Source organism: Nycticebus coucang, chromosome 4 (assembly GCF_027406575.1).
Source record: "Nycticebus coucang isolate mNycCou1 chromosome 4, mNycCou1.pri, whole genome shotgun sequence".
Lineage (NCBI taxonomy): Eukaryota > Metazoa > Chordata > Mammalia > Primates > Lorisidae > Nycticebus > Nycticebus coucang.
In genome coordinates this window covers 125,034,021-125,049,104 of record NC_069783.1, presented here as the reverse complement: position 1 = coordinate 125,049,104, position 15,084 = coordinate 125,034,021, and the positions used below count along the sequence as shown (strand labels likewise).

General features: G+C 42.3%; 1 protein-coding gene across 12 annotated transcripts in view; it reads right to left on the bottom strand.

Moving 5' to 3' along the window:
* The window catches only part of GIT2 (GIT ArfGAP 2), a 55,901-nt gene that overhangs the window by 20,516 nt on the left and 20,301 nt on the right, over positions 1-15,084 (bottom strand). For 10 of the 12 annotated variants that reach the window (XM_053590033.1, XM_053590036.1, XM_053590040.1 and 7 more), the window contains exons 8-13: positions 15,018-15,063; positions 13,826-13,877; positions 10,219-10,291; positions 9,866-9,963; positions 7,484-7,595; positions 1,419-1,561 (exon numbers count right to left, since the gene is read on the bottom strand). In XM_053590033.1, the coding sequence (XP_053446008.1) occupies positions 1,419-1,561; positions 7,484-7,595; positions 9,866-9,963; positions 10,219-10,291; positions 13,826-13,877; positions 15,018-15,063 (524 nt within the window). The remainder of the gene's footprint in view (positions 1-1,418; positions 1,562-7,483; positions 7,596-9,865; positions 9,964-10,218; positions 10,292-13,825; positions 13,878-15,017; positions 15,064-15,084) is intronic. The other 2 variants (XM_053590034.1, XM_053590038.1) reach the window with 1 other exon arrangement.

The following is a 15,084-nucleotide window of genomic DNA, read 5'->3' as shown; positions in this document are numbered from 1 at the left end:
TCTGCCAATGGCACCACCACTTTCACAATCATGTGAGCTGGAAAACTTTAGACACATATTCTGTAAGTCTATCTTCCCACTTTAACCCTCCAACTTACTGCCAAGACTTTTCTAATCTACCTCCTCATTCATTCAGTCTCATGTGTATGCTGAGCACCAACATGGGCTAGTCCCAGCCCAGGGCCTGGTGCCCTCTCCGTCAGCTCACACTCTGGTGCCAAGTTCTCCTTCCCACCTGGGCCTTCCTAGTCCAGGCCCTGTGGTGGCCTGTGTCTGCTCCTGTTTGGACTTCTTTAGGAGTATCTTAACTGGGTTCCCACTGTCTGACCTACCAGAACAATTCTCCCCAATATGGGCCTTCACCCTTCTGCCTCGCCTAAATCTTCCTGGGCTCTGCATAGCCGGTGATGCCCAGGCTCTTTAGTCTGGCATCACATTCCCCTACTGAAGTGCCAAGTCTCGCTCCATTTAGGTTGTCCCTATGTCCCCAGATGTGCTGGTCTCACTGTCTACCTACACTGCCCTTCCCTGATTCCTCCATAGGCCATTCCCCATGTATCCTAAGGCACACCCAAGAGCTATCCCATCTACATAGTCTCTCCTGATGCTCCTCAGCAACAAGCCCTCTCTCTTCTCACTCCCTCAGCTTCTGAGTGGGCTCCGTATGACACATGTATATCACTTTGTGCCTTCTCCTGCAGTGGTCTCTCTCCTAGGCAGTGACTCCTCATGGGAAAGGGACTAGGCTTCATTCAGCAGGGCATTATACAGAGAAGTCACCCAGTGAACATTTGTTGAATAAATAAAGCTCACCAGTCACTTCTCACAAGTTTTATAAAGTCATAACTGGTAGGACTGTGATTCAGGGACAAAGGATCCCCTATTTCAAATCCATTTACCTTGTTTCACCTGTGTCTGGTCCAAGCTAGTAGTGAATCCAACCACAGCACCTTTTGTAGGGCTAACCCTTGAGTGACTGACAGATAAGGCAGCTTTTTAGGAGAAAGATTTTTTTTTTTTTTTTGTAGAGACAGAGTTTCACTTTATCGCCCTTGGTAGAGTGCCGTGGTGTCACACAGCTCACAGCAACCTCCAACTTCCAGGCTTAGGTGATTCTCTTGCCTTAGTCACTCAAGTAGCTGGGGCTACAGGTGCCCGCCACAACGCCTGGCTATTTTTTTGTTGCTGTTCAGCTGGGGCTGGGCTTGAACCCGCCACCCTCGAGCTGGTGCCCTACTCACTGAGCCGCAGATACCACCTGGTCTTTTTTTTTGCAGTTTTTGGCCGAGGCTGAGTTTGAACCTGCCACTTCTGGTATACGGGGCCAGCGCCCTACTCCTTGAGCCACAGGTGCTGCCCTGAGAAAGATTTTTAAAAGAAGCACAATTTGCCCTCCAGTGTGAAGTGTATCCTCTCACCTTCTGCCGGTTTGCTTTGCTTATGGTGGTTTCCAAATCTGTGTCTTCATCCGAGGCCACGCTGTCATAGTCTGGCTGGTCATTGTCTTGACTCTCAACACTGTGTTGGTTACTGACTGTTTTAAGTATAAGCTCCACATTGTCTAACAATAGAAGCAAATTACTTTAGGTTTAAAACATCTTTTTTTCTTTCAAAAAACTATTAGAAGGACTTTTTTTTGTTTCCTAACAGAGAAATAGCAATCTTATTTTCATACCAATATAGAGTAACAAAAGAAGTTTTCAACCAGACAGTTGCATAGAGAGATTCCAGGATTTCTCTATCTACCTGCCAAACATGGGCATATTAAGGAGATGGCTTAGGAAAGAGCCGCTCAGATTAAGGAGGCAGGCTTCCAAATTTCTACAAATACAGCATGGCTCATATCACAAAGATAATGTTGTAACTAATTAGATTAAACTATAGTTTGATTAATGTCTGTAATTACCTTATAAGGTAATGCCAAGTCGAAACAGAAAGCAAGGCTCGGTGCCTGTGGCTCAGTGGCTAGGGCGCCGGCCACATACACCAGGACTAGCGGGTTCGAACCTGACCTGAGCCTGCCAAACAACAATGACAATTACAACAAAAAATAGCCAGGAGTTGTGGCGGGCGCCTATACTGCCAGCTACTTGGGAGGCTGTGGCAAGAGAATCACTTAAGCCTACGAGTTTGAGGTTGCTATGAGCTGTGACAACACAGCACTCTCCTGAGGGCAACATAGTGAGACTGTCTCAAAAAAAAAAAAAAAAAATAGGAACACTGGTGTTTAGTTGCCTGAATCCTAGAGACAGAGAGAGAGAGGAGCGGAGAATAAATCCAAAGGATACATACGCATATGCCATTAAGAGTGTCTACTCCATAAGGGGAGCAGGCATCATTGTACAGCTCTAACATTTCTTTTTTCAAAAGACGTGGTCTCATTTTGCCACCCTCAGTAGAGTACCATGGTGTAAAGCAGTGACACTGTTCTTTCAGTTAATCGTTTTGTTTGTTTTTTAGACCGAGTCTCTGTTGCCCTGGATAGAGTGCTGTGGTATCATCATAGCTCATAGCAACCTCAAACTCTTGGGCTCAAGCAATCCTCTTGCCTTAGCCTCCCATGTTGCTAAGACTACAGACCCATGCCATGATGCCCAGCTGGTTTTTCTATTTTTAATAGAGACAGGGTCTCACTCTTGCTTAGGCTGGTCTCAAACTTCTGTACTGAAGCAATCCACCTGCCTCAGTCTCCCAGAGTGCTAGGATTACAGGCATGAGCCACCACATTTGGTCTCTGACACATCTTTTTAAATGGTAATCTTTGTTTTATTTATGTATGTATTTATTTTTTTGAGACAGTCTCATTTTGTTGCCCTCGGTAGAGTGCCATGGCATCACAGCTCACGGCAACCTCAAACTCTTGGTCTCAAGCAATTCTCTTGTCTTGGTCTCCTGAGTAGCTGGGACTACAAGTGCCTGCCACAACGCCCGGCTACTTCTAGACACGGTATCTGGCTCTTGCTCAGGCTGGTCTTGAACCTGTGAGCTTAGGCAATCCACCTGCCTTGGCCTCCCAGAGTGCTGGAATTATAGGGGTGAGCCACTAAGCCTGCCCTCTAACGCATTTTGAATTAAGATTTCACAAGCTACCAAGTCTCTCCACTTTCTTTCAGGCAATTCAATCTAACCTCTGATTCCTAAAATTGTTTTCTTGATACCTAGATATCTGAGTGGTGAATTATGGTTACTTAAAAGGACTAGGTCCTATTTTAATTTAAATTCTGTTTTGTTTTTTTTTAGATGGAATCTCACTCTGTCACCCTGGGTAGAGTGGCATGGCATCATAGTTCACAGCAAACTCAAATTCTTGGGCTCAAGCAATCCTCTTGCCTCAGCCTCCAGAGTAGCTGGATTATAGGTGTCAGCTATAACACCCAGTTAGTTTTTCTAGGGTCTTGCTCTTGCTCAGGTTGGTCTAAAACTCCTGAGCTGAAACAATCTGCCTGCCTAGGCCTGCCAGACTGTTAGGATTATAGGCATGAGCCACTGCAACCCACCAAAAAAAATTTTTTTGAGACAGAGTCTTGCTCTGTGACCCAGGCTAGGTCATCACAGCTCACGGCAACCTCCAACTCCTAGGCTCAAGTGATCCCTTCTGCTTCTGCCTCCTGAGTAGCTAAGACTATAGGTGCCCACCACAGTACCCAGCTAATTTTTCTATTTTTAGTATAGATGAGATCTCACTCTTGCTTAGGCTGGTCTCAAACTCCTGACCCCAAGTGATCTTCCAGCCTTGGCCTCCCAGAGTGTTAGGATTATAGTCATGAGCCACCATGCCCAGGCTGTTTTAATTTTTTAAATCAATATTTTAAAACATGAATATAATGATTATAAAGAAATAAAGATTCAGTATAGAAAAGTTGGAAACTAGTGAACAAGGAAAATAAAGTAATCACAATCACAACCATTGTTATATATGTTGATCTATTTCTTCCTAGTCTTTTTTTTTTGTGGTTTTTGGCCGGGGCTGGGTTTGAACCCGCCACCTCCGGCATATGGGACCGGCACCCTACTCCTTGAGCCATAGGCGCCGCCCCATGTTCCTAGCCTTTTTTAAAGCACACATAAACACACAGTCCATTCTTATTATTCTTAGTAGGTATGCTCTAAAAAGCTGCTATGTTAAGACTGAGTTAGCCAATACTGATTCAGTGGTTTTGGGAAAATATAGGTTTAGGATCCGGAGAGCCTCTGGTCACATTTTCATCAACCGAGATACTGCTTGGTACCCTTGCTTTTTTTTTTTTTTTTTTGTAGAGACAGAGTCTCACTTTATCACCCTCGGTAGAGTGCCGTGGCATCACACAGCTCACAGCAACCTCTAACTCTTGGGCTTAGGCGATTCTCTTGCCTCAGCCTCCCGAGTAGCTGGGACTACAGGCGCCCGCCACAACGCCCGGCTATTTTTTTTTTGTTGCAGTTTGGCCGGGGCTGGGCTTGAACCCACCACCCTCGGCATATGGGGCCGGTGCCTTACTCACTGAGCCACAGGCGCCGCCCGGTACCCTTGCTTTATGTGTGTTTCTGTTTAAAGACACTATTGATTACATATTGTTGATTCATTAACATTGAGATCATGGTGAACAGCACCACAAATCATGCCCGAATGATGCTTATATAACATACATTTGGGGATCATTTTTCAACAGTGAAATCACCAATGGTAAGCACAACGTGAAAAACATGGCACTGAACAGACCAGGAAAGGACAATTCTTTATAGTATTAGTGCTGAACCCAGAGGGCAGGGAATCTTCTTATTCAACCTTGGCTGGAAATATATGCTTTGGGTGATTCAAATTTTTTGCCACTCTACACAAGTTTGAGAATGACCTTGGAAGTGCTTTTAGTATTAATTTTGGGGTTACAAATAAATTTTACTAAGTAGACAAATCTGCAAATATAGAACATGCAGATGAGGATCAACTGCGTATTTATACTTACATGTGGCATAGTCACTTGTACACAAGCATATGTGTGTATATAAATATGTTTTCCTTACAACTGGGATTTTATACTAAACCTTTAAAATAATTTATTTATCCATAATTACATATTTCCTGAAGAGATGTCTGTGTAATGTTTAAATATGTGACTAACTGCTCCTCCATTTTAGATTATCTTGTTGTTTGCAATGTTTTTGCTGTTGTACATAATATACATAAAACATCTCTGATTATTATTATTATTATTATTTTGAGACAGAGTCTCACTTTGTCACCCATGGTAAAGTGTCATAGCTCACAGCAACCTCAGACTCTTGGGCTTCAGCGATTCTCTTGCTTTAGCCTCCCAAGTAGCTGGGACTACAGGCACCCACCACAACACCTGGCTATTTTTCTTTTTTTAAGAGACGGGGTCCTGATCTAGCTCAGGCTGGTCTTGAACCTGTGAGCTTAGGCCTCCCAGAGTGCCAGGATTACAGGCACGAGCCACTGCACCTGGCCCATCTCTGATTATTTTTTAACACCTAGGAATGGAACTATCAAATCAATGAGCAGGCACAAATTTACATACACTCTTGTCACTGACCCTTCACCAAAATTATAAACCTTTTCAGAATTTCCTTATTCCTGATTAAACTGATAAAAATCAGATTCCTGAATGAGGAAGAAGAAAGAACAAAGTGTTGCTAGTTCATGATTACTGTCTTTGGGGAATAGGATACTGACTGAAAGCTTGATTTTTACAGTACGTATTTCTTTCGTTTAAGTGGTTTACAATTAAAAAAACATGGTTTTTGTAACTAGATTAGAAAAACAGTAAGATACAGTAATAGGAAGAAAAGAAAGTGCATTCTTAAGCATATAGACAGGACCTTGAGCTACTGACCAAGACTCAATGGGCTACCTCTGAAAGAGATTCCTTGTGCTCTGTCTATAATTTTAAATTGCAGTAACTCCTCACTGTAGATATTTTAAAGTTTACAGCAACAAATTTTAATTACTTAGAACTCAATTTTGTAGGTAAATAAGAGCAGTGACATGCAATTTCAATCAAGAGTTCTTTTTCTTACATCCTTGAATAATATCTAAGTAAGACTTCTGGGTTAATTTCAGGATGCAATTTTTTTTTTAGACAGACTCTCACTATGTCGCCCTGAGTAGAGTGCCATGGCGTCATAGCTCACAGCAACCTCAAACTCTTGGGCTCAAGCGATTCTCTTGCCTTAGCCTCCCAAGTAGCTGTGATCATAAGCGCCTGCCACAATGCCCGGGCTATTTTTTTTTTTTTGGTAGAGACAGAGTCTCACTATACTGCCCTCGGGTAGAGTGCTGTGGCATCACACGGCTCACAGCAATCTCTAACTCTTGGGCTTACGCGATTCTCTTGCCTCAGCCTCCCAAGCAGCTGGGACTACAGGCGCCCGCCACAACGCCCGGCTATTTTTTGTTGCAGTTTGGCCGGGGCTGGGTTTGAACCCACCACCCTCGGCATATGGGGCCGGCGCCCCACTCACTGAGCCACAGGCACCGCCCTGCCCAGGCTATTTTTTTGTTTGTTTGTTTGTTTAGAGACAAAGTCTCATTTTATCACCCTCGGTAGAGTGCCATGGCATCACAGCCCACAGCAACCTCCAACTCCTGGGTTTAGGAGATTCTCTTGCCTCAGCCTCCCAAGTAGCTGAGACTACAGTTGCCTGCCACAATGCCTGGCCATTTTATATATTTTTTAAGACAGTCTTACTTGGTCACCCTTGGCAGAGTGCCATGGCATCTTAGCTCACAGCAACCTCAAACTCTTGGGTTCAAGTGATTCTCTTGCCTCAGCCTCCCCAGCAGCTGGGACAACAGACATTCGCCACAACACCCGATTACTTTTTTTTTTTTTTGTAGAGACAGAGTCTCACTGTACCACCCTCAGGTAGAGTGCCGTGGCATCACACGGCTCACAGCAACCTCTAACTCTTGGGCTTACCTGATTCTCTTGCCTCAGCCTCCCGAGCAGCTGGGACTACAGGCGCCCGCCACAACGCCCAGCTATTTTTTTGTTGCAGTTTGGCCGGGGCTGGGTTTGAACCCACCACCCTCAGCATATGGGGCCGGCACCCTACTCACTGAGCCACAGGCGCCGCCCAACACCTGATTACTTTTTAGAGATGGGATCTCTTGCTTGCTCAGGCTGGTCTTGAACCTGTGAGCGTAGACAATCAACCCACCTTGGCCTCCCAGAGTGCTAGGATTACAGGAAGTGAGCCACCATGCCTGGTGTTAGGATGCAATTTTATAGGGAAAGTAAGTAACCCAAAAGGAAAAAAATCACATATAAGATAAACTTGAATGACAGCCAGTAACTCTGAAATATTGTTAATTCACTGGGGCTCAAACAGGTAAAGTTTTTGTCACAATGCACTACCAATAAAACTTACAGGACTTTAAGCTGTCATCTTGTTGATTGCTTTAATTAGGTCATAACTTTAAATTGAACACTTGTGTTAAGTTTAGAAGGCCAAAAATAAAACACTGAGAGGTCTGAGCAGTTACCTTTTGAACTAGAGAGAGGGCTGCCTTGCTGTCTCCTCTTGGCGTCACTGAGAATGTCGATGACCAGTGTGGCAAACTCATGGGCATTGAACCGAGCTAATTTCTGCCTGCCCTGAAGATGAGAAAATAAATGGAAATATTCCCCAATGTAAAAATATATACATAAGCAGCCACACAAAACTATTTAGACTTCAGTAAAGACTTTCCAATCATAGCCATAATCAAATCAAAACTTAATGTTTTCTACATGAACAGTTTAAAATTATTTATATACGAGATATTCATAACATTTAAGTTCTCATAGTATCTATTTATTTTTGTGAGCAAAAATAAAATGGTTTGCTTTAATGCTTTTCTATTATGGGTTCAGTATTAAAGTAAACTCAGTAATAAAAATTAATTTGGAAAGAAATTTTTAAATTTTAAGAAAAAGTTAGTCTAGATGTCACTGTTAACCATAAACACTAAAATGCCTTCCTACTTTACTTCACATTTCTCTAGATGGATACTTAGGCTGTTCTCTTGCCTCAGCCTCCCAAGTAGCTGGGACTACAGGCACCCAACGCCCAGCTATTTTTTTTTTTTCTTTTTGTTGCAGTTGTCATTGTTGCTTAGCTGGCCTGGGCCAGGTTCAAACCCATCACACTTGGTGCATGTAGCCAGCACTGTAACCACTGTGCTACCTTGCCATACCCTTAGGCTATTATTATACAGTGCTTTGATGAAAATCACTGTATAGAAATCTATTTTTATTATTTATTTATTTATTTTCTTTTGAGACAGAGTCTCAAGCTGTTGTCCTAGGTGGAGCATCATGGCATCATCACAGCTCACAGCAACCTCAAATTCTTGGGCTCAAGCAATCCTCTTGCCTCAGTTTTTCTATTTTTAGTAGAGACAGAGTCTCTCTATTGCTCAGGCTGTGCTCAAACTCCTGAGTTCAAGCAATCCACCTGCCATTCTAGCACTCTTAGAGGCCATCGTGCATGGCCAGAAATCTATCTTTATTTAGAACATATTCCCAAATGAGCAATTCCTGTGTAAAAGGATATACTTAATTTTGAGGCTTCTGAAACTGGTGAACAAATTGCCTTTATTAATTTATTTTTTTGAGACAGAATCTCAGTTTGTTGCCCTTGGTAGAGTGCCATGGCGTCAACCTCAAACTCCTGGGCTCAAGTGATCCTCCTGCCTCAGCCTCCTGAGTAGCAGGGACTACAGGCACCTGGCATAGCACCCCACTATTGTTTTAGAAATAGGGTCTCGCTCTTGTTCAGGCTGGTCTCATACTCTGGAGCTCAAGCAATCCACCCATCTCTACCTCCCAGAGTGCTAGGATTACAGGTGTGAGCCACAGTGCTCAGCTACTTTTTTATTTTTTTAGTAGGGGTGGGAGTTTCACTCTTGCTCAGGCTGGTCTCAAACTCCTAAGCCCAAGAAATCACCTGCCTCAGCCTCCAAAAGTGCCAGGATTGCAGGCATAAACCACCATGCCCCGCCCAGCTAACAAATTGTTTTCTGTAGCATGAGAAAGCCTACCTGGCCACATCCTTACCAGCTTGGCATATCCTTTATTACATATTTTATTAACATGATTGATGAAACTTTCACTAATGCCTTTAGGTTAAGGTTAAACATTTCTTTGCATTGATAAGGCTTTTCCCCCCCCCCCCCCAAATCCTGGGCTCAAGCGATTCTTCTGCCTCTACCTCCCAAGTAGCTGGGACTACAGGCACCTGCCACAACACCTGGCTACTTTTCGGTTGCAGCCGTCATTGTTGTTTGGCAGGCCTGGGCTGGATTCGAACCTGCCAGCTCAAGTGTATTTCGCTAGTGCCTTAGCCACTTGAGCCACAGGCGCCGAGCCTCATAAGCCATTTTTATTTCTTCTATGAATTGTTTTATATTTTTTCCCAGTTATCTATTTATAACCATTGCTTTTCTTATCATTTTGTAAGTTGTGTATTTGAAAGATATACTTTTTTTTTTTTGAGGAAGGGTCTTGTTCTGTTGCCTGAGTTAAGAGTGCAGTGCCATCATTACAGCTCATTGCAGTCTCAGATTCTTAGGCACAAGTCTTCTTGCCTCAGCCTTCCAAGTAGCTAGCACTATACTGCCTTGCTAAGTTAACTTTTCTATTGAGACAGAGTCTCACTATGTTGCTTAGGTTAGTCTCCAACTCCGGGCCTCCAGCAACCTTTCTGCCTTGGCCTCCCACAGTGCTAGATTATAGGAAGGAGCCACTGCATCTGGCCCCAAGGTATCAAACTTTAATAATAATAAAACCTTAAAATACTCATTCTGGGAAAATGAAATACCATGACATGAGCCATACCCCCAATACTACTACTATTACTAGTTATTTTCAACTGAGCCACTTGCCTGGTTTCGTGTGGATGAGTACTCAGGATTGACCGGAAGAAAGGGGACGACGGTTGTCTCGGTTACCAGGGTGCTGTGGTTTTGTGTGGCAAGCCAGACTAGCCAGAGGAAAAAGCCAAAGACAGAATCTCATCACACAGGAGTGCCGCCGCTCCTCTGAGAGGCACAGCTCACGCATTAGTTACTAGGGAGACTTGGGGAAGCATACTCTGAAGCCAACATACGCAAAGGCAAATGTCAACACGTGCGTTATCAGGACAAGAGAAATTGGGCTAGGAAGACACTGAGGCTGGCAGTTTGTCACTGCCCACTGATAACAGAAGCTTATTAGATAAAGCCACATGTTAAGTCACCTGCATCAGTCTCTCGCCTGTCAACTTCATCGTACACATCCATGGCAAGTTCTTCAAACAAATGATTACTTAGCTGAAAGTAAAAAATATCAGGAACACAAGGGACAACAATTAACACCAGCAGGACGAGAGGGGGCTGTGACTTATTCACTCTTTTATCTCCAGAGTCTATCCAAAGCCAGTACCTAGTTAAGTACCCACTGTTAAATAGACAAACATTTCAAAACTGTACAGAGCCTCCAGAAATATCTGCCGCCTACACCAGCCTCAGTACTTCATGACTCACACACAGACAGGGCCACAGCTAATTAAGGAGGTAAGAGGTATCTAAAGTGCATCATTTCTAAAGTAGGTTCCAGCTCTCTACTCTTCTTATTGTACCACCCTGTTGGGTTTGCTAGTTCCCCAAAATGGGTGGGAGTCTAAGTCTTGGGCAGGATAAAGAAATGAAAACATGCAGTTTTGAGAGGATAAAATGTGTCATTGCATAAGAATACAACACAGACCTTGGCTGAATTTCTCTGCTATCTTTCTCAGTAGCAGGCTTTCAATCTCCAGAATGGAGCTTCCCTAACAAAGCACAGCCTGACTAATCAGTACACAGTGTGGTGTCACGTCACCGAACAATCCCCACTCACACTGCTGTCCAACTGGCATTGGCCAGGCCTGGGGACGACAAAGTCTTCCCAGTCCAGATGAGGTGAAGCCCCTCCCAGGGCAGCTCTAGCTCTCTTTGCCTTCTTTACCTCATGAAACTCACCTGCCACTTTGGCAGCTGTGATTTTTTAACTGACTGCTTCCATGCTAATGAGGGTAGATGCAAAATTTGGTGTACTCCCTACTATGTTCCCTACGGCCATAAACAGTGCCCCACACTCAGGAGGGGTAGGGAAACACCCAACTGGCCAGGAAGTATTTTACACAGCAATATAAAATGCTGGCTCCAGAGACCTCACAGGCACACATTATAATAGGTACAATATATTGTTGAGTGGAAAAAAAGTATATAAAACTACAATTATAATCTGTTTCCAAAAAAGATATGCATATGAAATATGAACCGAAAGAAATATGCCAAAATCCTGAGCTTGACTCCATTAAGAGTATAGTGATAGAGGGTGAGTCCCCTTTCTCTACTTTTCGTTTTCTCTAGTGCAGTCATATTACATTTATAATTAAAAATAAACCTTGAGAGCCTGCTGCCAGACACGATGATGGGCTGGGAACCTGAATTTGCTTCATATATATCCAGGATCTTACTATAAGGGACTGTATGCTAAGGGTGTCATTACTAACAACGTAGCAGCCACACTGATTAAGTAAGACCTTATATCCCAAGCACTATGCTACTCGTCTCATATTCAATACTGCTAACACCTCTATGAAGATATGAATTACCACAGCCCCTTTTACAGATAAGGAAATCAAGGCATAGAAGTCAGTAGCCTGCCTAAAGTTACAAAGCTAGTAAATAATGGACTTGAGACCCAAGTTTAAGTCTCTCAAAATGTTAGTATTTACTAATTCAAGTAATATATTCACCTTTGTCATATTTCTCTCAGGTTTTTATTAGGGAGGGAGGAAGGTAGGACAGAGAGGAGGAAGATAATGGAGGATATATACGAGGCACTGATAAGAACCCTGACTTGTGAGGACACCACAGGGTGGGGGCCTACAAATTACAATGGGAGCTCACCCTTACTGAGCCCGAGTGGTTCTGATCTGCAGACCCTGCTCTATTATGACCTCCTTTGCTAGGAGAGGACACCAAGGCATAGGGAAGCCAAGAGCTAGGCACGGCCAAGATGTACACAGACAGTCTGACCCACAGCCCAAGTTCTTGAGAGCTGTACTGCATTTTGTTCCAGATTTGCTTGATGCCTGCCACATGCTAGAGACATTATAGATATAACCTCAGCTTTCATGCAGCTTCTAGGCTGGCAAATGCAGGACCAACAGAACCTGGGATTTTATCTAGCTCTGAATTACTTGTAATAAAAATTTGCTTACAGATTATAGTGATTAAAAGGAAATCACACAGTATTTAGTGCTACCTGACTCCAAAGCTTATAATCTTAATCACCTTAAGACTTCCTTAATTTAAAAAGGCAATAAAACACACAGACACACAAAACTTTAGATACAGAACACAGAGACACCGAATTGCATAAAACACATTTATTTCATAATACAGTTAAATGCTAGTAAAGATAAATTCATTTTATGTAATATTTATTACTAGTAGTGTACGTGAAGTTCTAGTAAAAGCTCTTCTTTTACTAGAAGGGGAATGAAGAGGGGTCACAAAAGAAAGCTGCAATTTCAGAGTCAAGCCTTAGGAAAACCGCTACCTACTTTGTGAAGTTGGTCAGATTTCAGCTCCTTGAATGATCAGAGGGAGGGGTGCTGGGAAAAGCAAACACTATAGGCAAAAGAGACGACTTGAATGTGGCCAGCTCATGGGCCCAGAGAACGTTAATACATAAAGAAACACACATACACACACACACACGAAACCAGATGGGAAGCAGGTCAAGCTCTGAAAGGTGAGAGTTGAATGATACCCTTGAAGGTTACAAACAGAAGGTATAAGAGTCTTGGTTTTGATCCAAAGAGCAACGAGAATAGCTGAGGAGTATAATCTGGTAGTTAAATGGCTGGGAAGTGCTCTGGTGAGGCATCACTTGAGGAAACTAGACAAAGAAATTGTCCCCAGAAACAGATTTCCTGGGGCGCTGACAATGGTTCAGGTAGACAGGGTGGAAAGACAGACTAAAGGGAGGCCCTGGCCTGCAGTCGTGGCAAACTCTTGAGCACGTATGTGGGTGGGACCACCAGCTTTCTGTGACACAAACTTAAAAAGCTCTGATGAATGGCATGGAATGGGCAAGAGAATTACAACTGTGGCTGGATCTCAAATGGCCGTCAAGGAATCTACAGTGTTCATCACCATTCCAGTATCAGCTTTATCAGTCTCTAACATCCTATGTGGCCACAGGAAATAACACACAAGAAAAGTGTGCCCCACTTATGCATTACATTGAGAGAAACTAGGGAACTCCACTGAGGAGAAACAACTTTCCAATGTCAAAGCCACAGTCTTTACTTTTAATATGGCAGAGAAAAGTGGGATTATTTGAAGCAGAACCAAAGAAATGGATATACTAAACTTTTTATTTTTATTTTTTAAGAGATAGGGTCTTGCTCTGTCACCTATGCTGGAGAACAGTGGCAGGATCATAGTTCACAGCAGCCTCCATTTCCCTGCCTTGGCCTCTTGAGTAGCTGAGTGCATGCCGCCATGCCTGGTTACTTTTTTCATTATAGTTCTCATTTTTGTAGAGATGAGGTCTTGCTACTGCCCAGGCTGGTACTGAACTCCTGGTCTCAAGTGATTCTCCTGCCTTGGCCTCCAAAGTTGGAAGTACTAAACTTAAAAGTACTTTTTGTCTTTATTGCTACATATTTAACGGTCTGTTTCTAATTTAACAACATCTAAAAGTATGAAATAGTGTAATCTGACACAGAAGTTTACTTGCACTGAGAACAGGTATGAGTAGCATACATTGATTCCCATACTGGAGTTCACCAGTAGAGAGATACTCACAGATTGAAGTTTCTTCTTGGCAGCTTTTGCCAACTCAGACAAATCCAGGCTGCTAAGAAAATGTACAAAACTAATAAGCAAATAAATAAAACCATGTTCATGAGTTCTGTAGAAGATTAAGATATCAAGGGATAAAAATATTGATCACAGCTTGTGGACACTGTCAGAGACAATCATTCCATAGTCTAACAGAGTCAGTGAAGAAACCTTAAACAGAAAAATTTAGTGAAAGTAACTAATTCTAGAAATGCCATAATCATATAACATGGCAAGAGAAAAAAACAAATCACCTACCAACTAAATGCCAAAAGCTATTAACAGGTTAATCTCAAGGCCCTTATGTGAGAAGTAACAATTTTTGAAGTGTTTAAAAAACACACACACACACAAAAAAAAAATACAAAAAGGGAAAATGTAAAAAACAGGAATTGTAAGATTATATGCAGAATAGCAGCTAATCACTTTACAAATGCTGGATAATATTTATGCAAAAGTAACTGGCAAAATAAGGATTTAGGGTTCATTTCCTGCAGCAATAAACTCATCTAATCTTATAGAGCCAGGGTCAGCAAATTATGGCCTACTTTTTGTTCAGCATGTGATTTACATTTTAAAGTGATTGGGGGAAATAAAATAACATTTCATGACATTAAAAGTACATAAAATTAGAATTTCAGTGTCCAGAAATAAAATTTTATTGAAGAGATATGCCCATTCATATACATAGTGTCCACAGATGCTTCTGTCTACAATGGCAAAGTTAAGTAGTTGCAAGACGTGCTGGAAGGTACACAAAAGCTTAAAATATTTACTGCCTGGCTCTTGACAAAAACATTTGCTGACCCCTATCATAGACAAAGAATACAAACTCTCTTAATACATAAATATTCTGTAAGTATACAGACAAAATATACAGTCATAACCTGCTAAAAATATTTGTGACAATATATGGTCACAATTGCCTGAAACAGTGACAATATCATATTCCAATTTTCTTACTGGTAAACTTGTTACTTGTGCTCTTTCAAACTTAAGTTTTATATGATGGTTTACTTACAGCTGTCTTATTTCCAAATTGTATAGCCATAAAAGAGAAAAATGTATGGGCTCTGTTAAACACAAAATACGATACACAAACACTATACAACCAAGTTACTAAGGACAGATAAAACTGGTATTTAAATGGCCTTACCTGTCTGCCATTTGAGGTATTACAAAGTGCTGTCCATTTTTGTGATCTGAAACAGAAACCAAGTCAA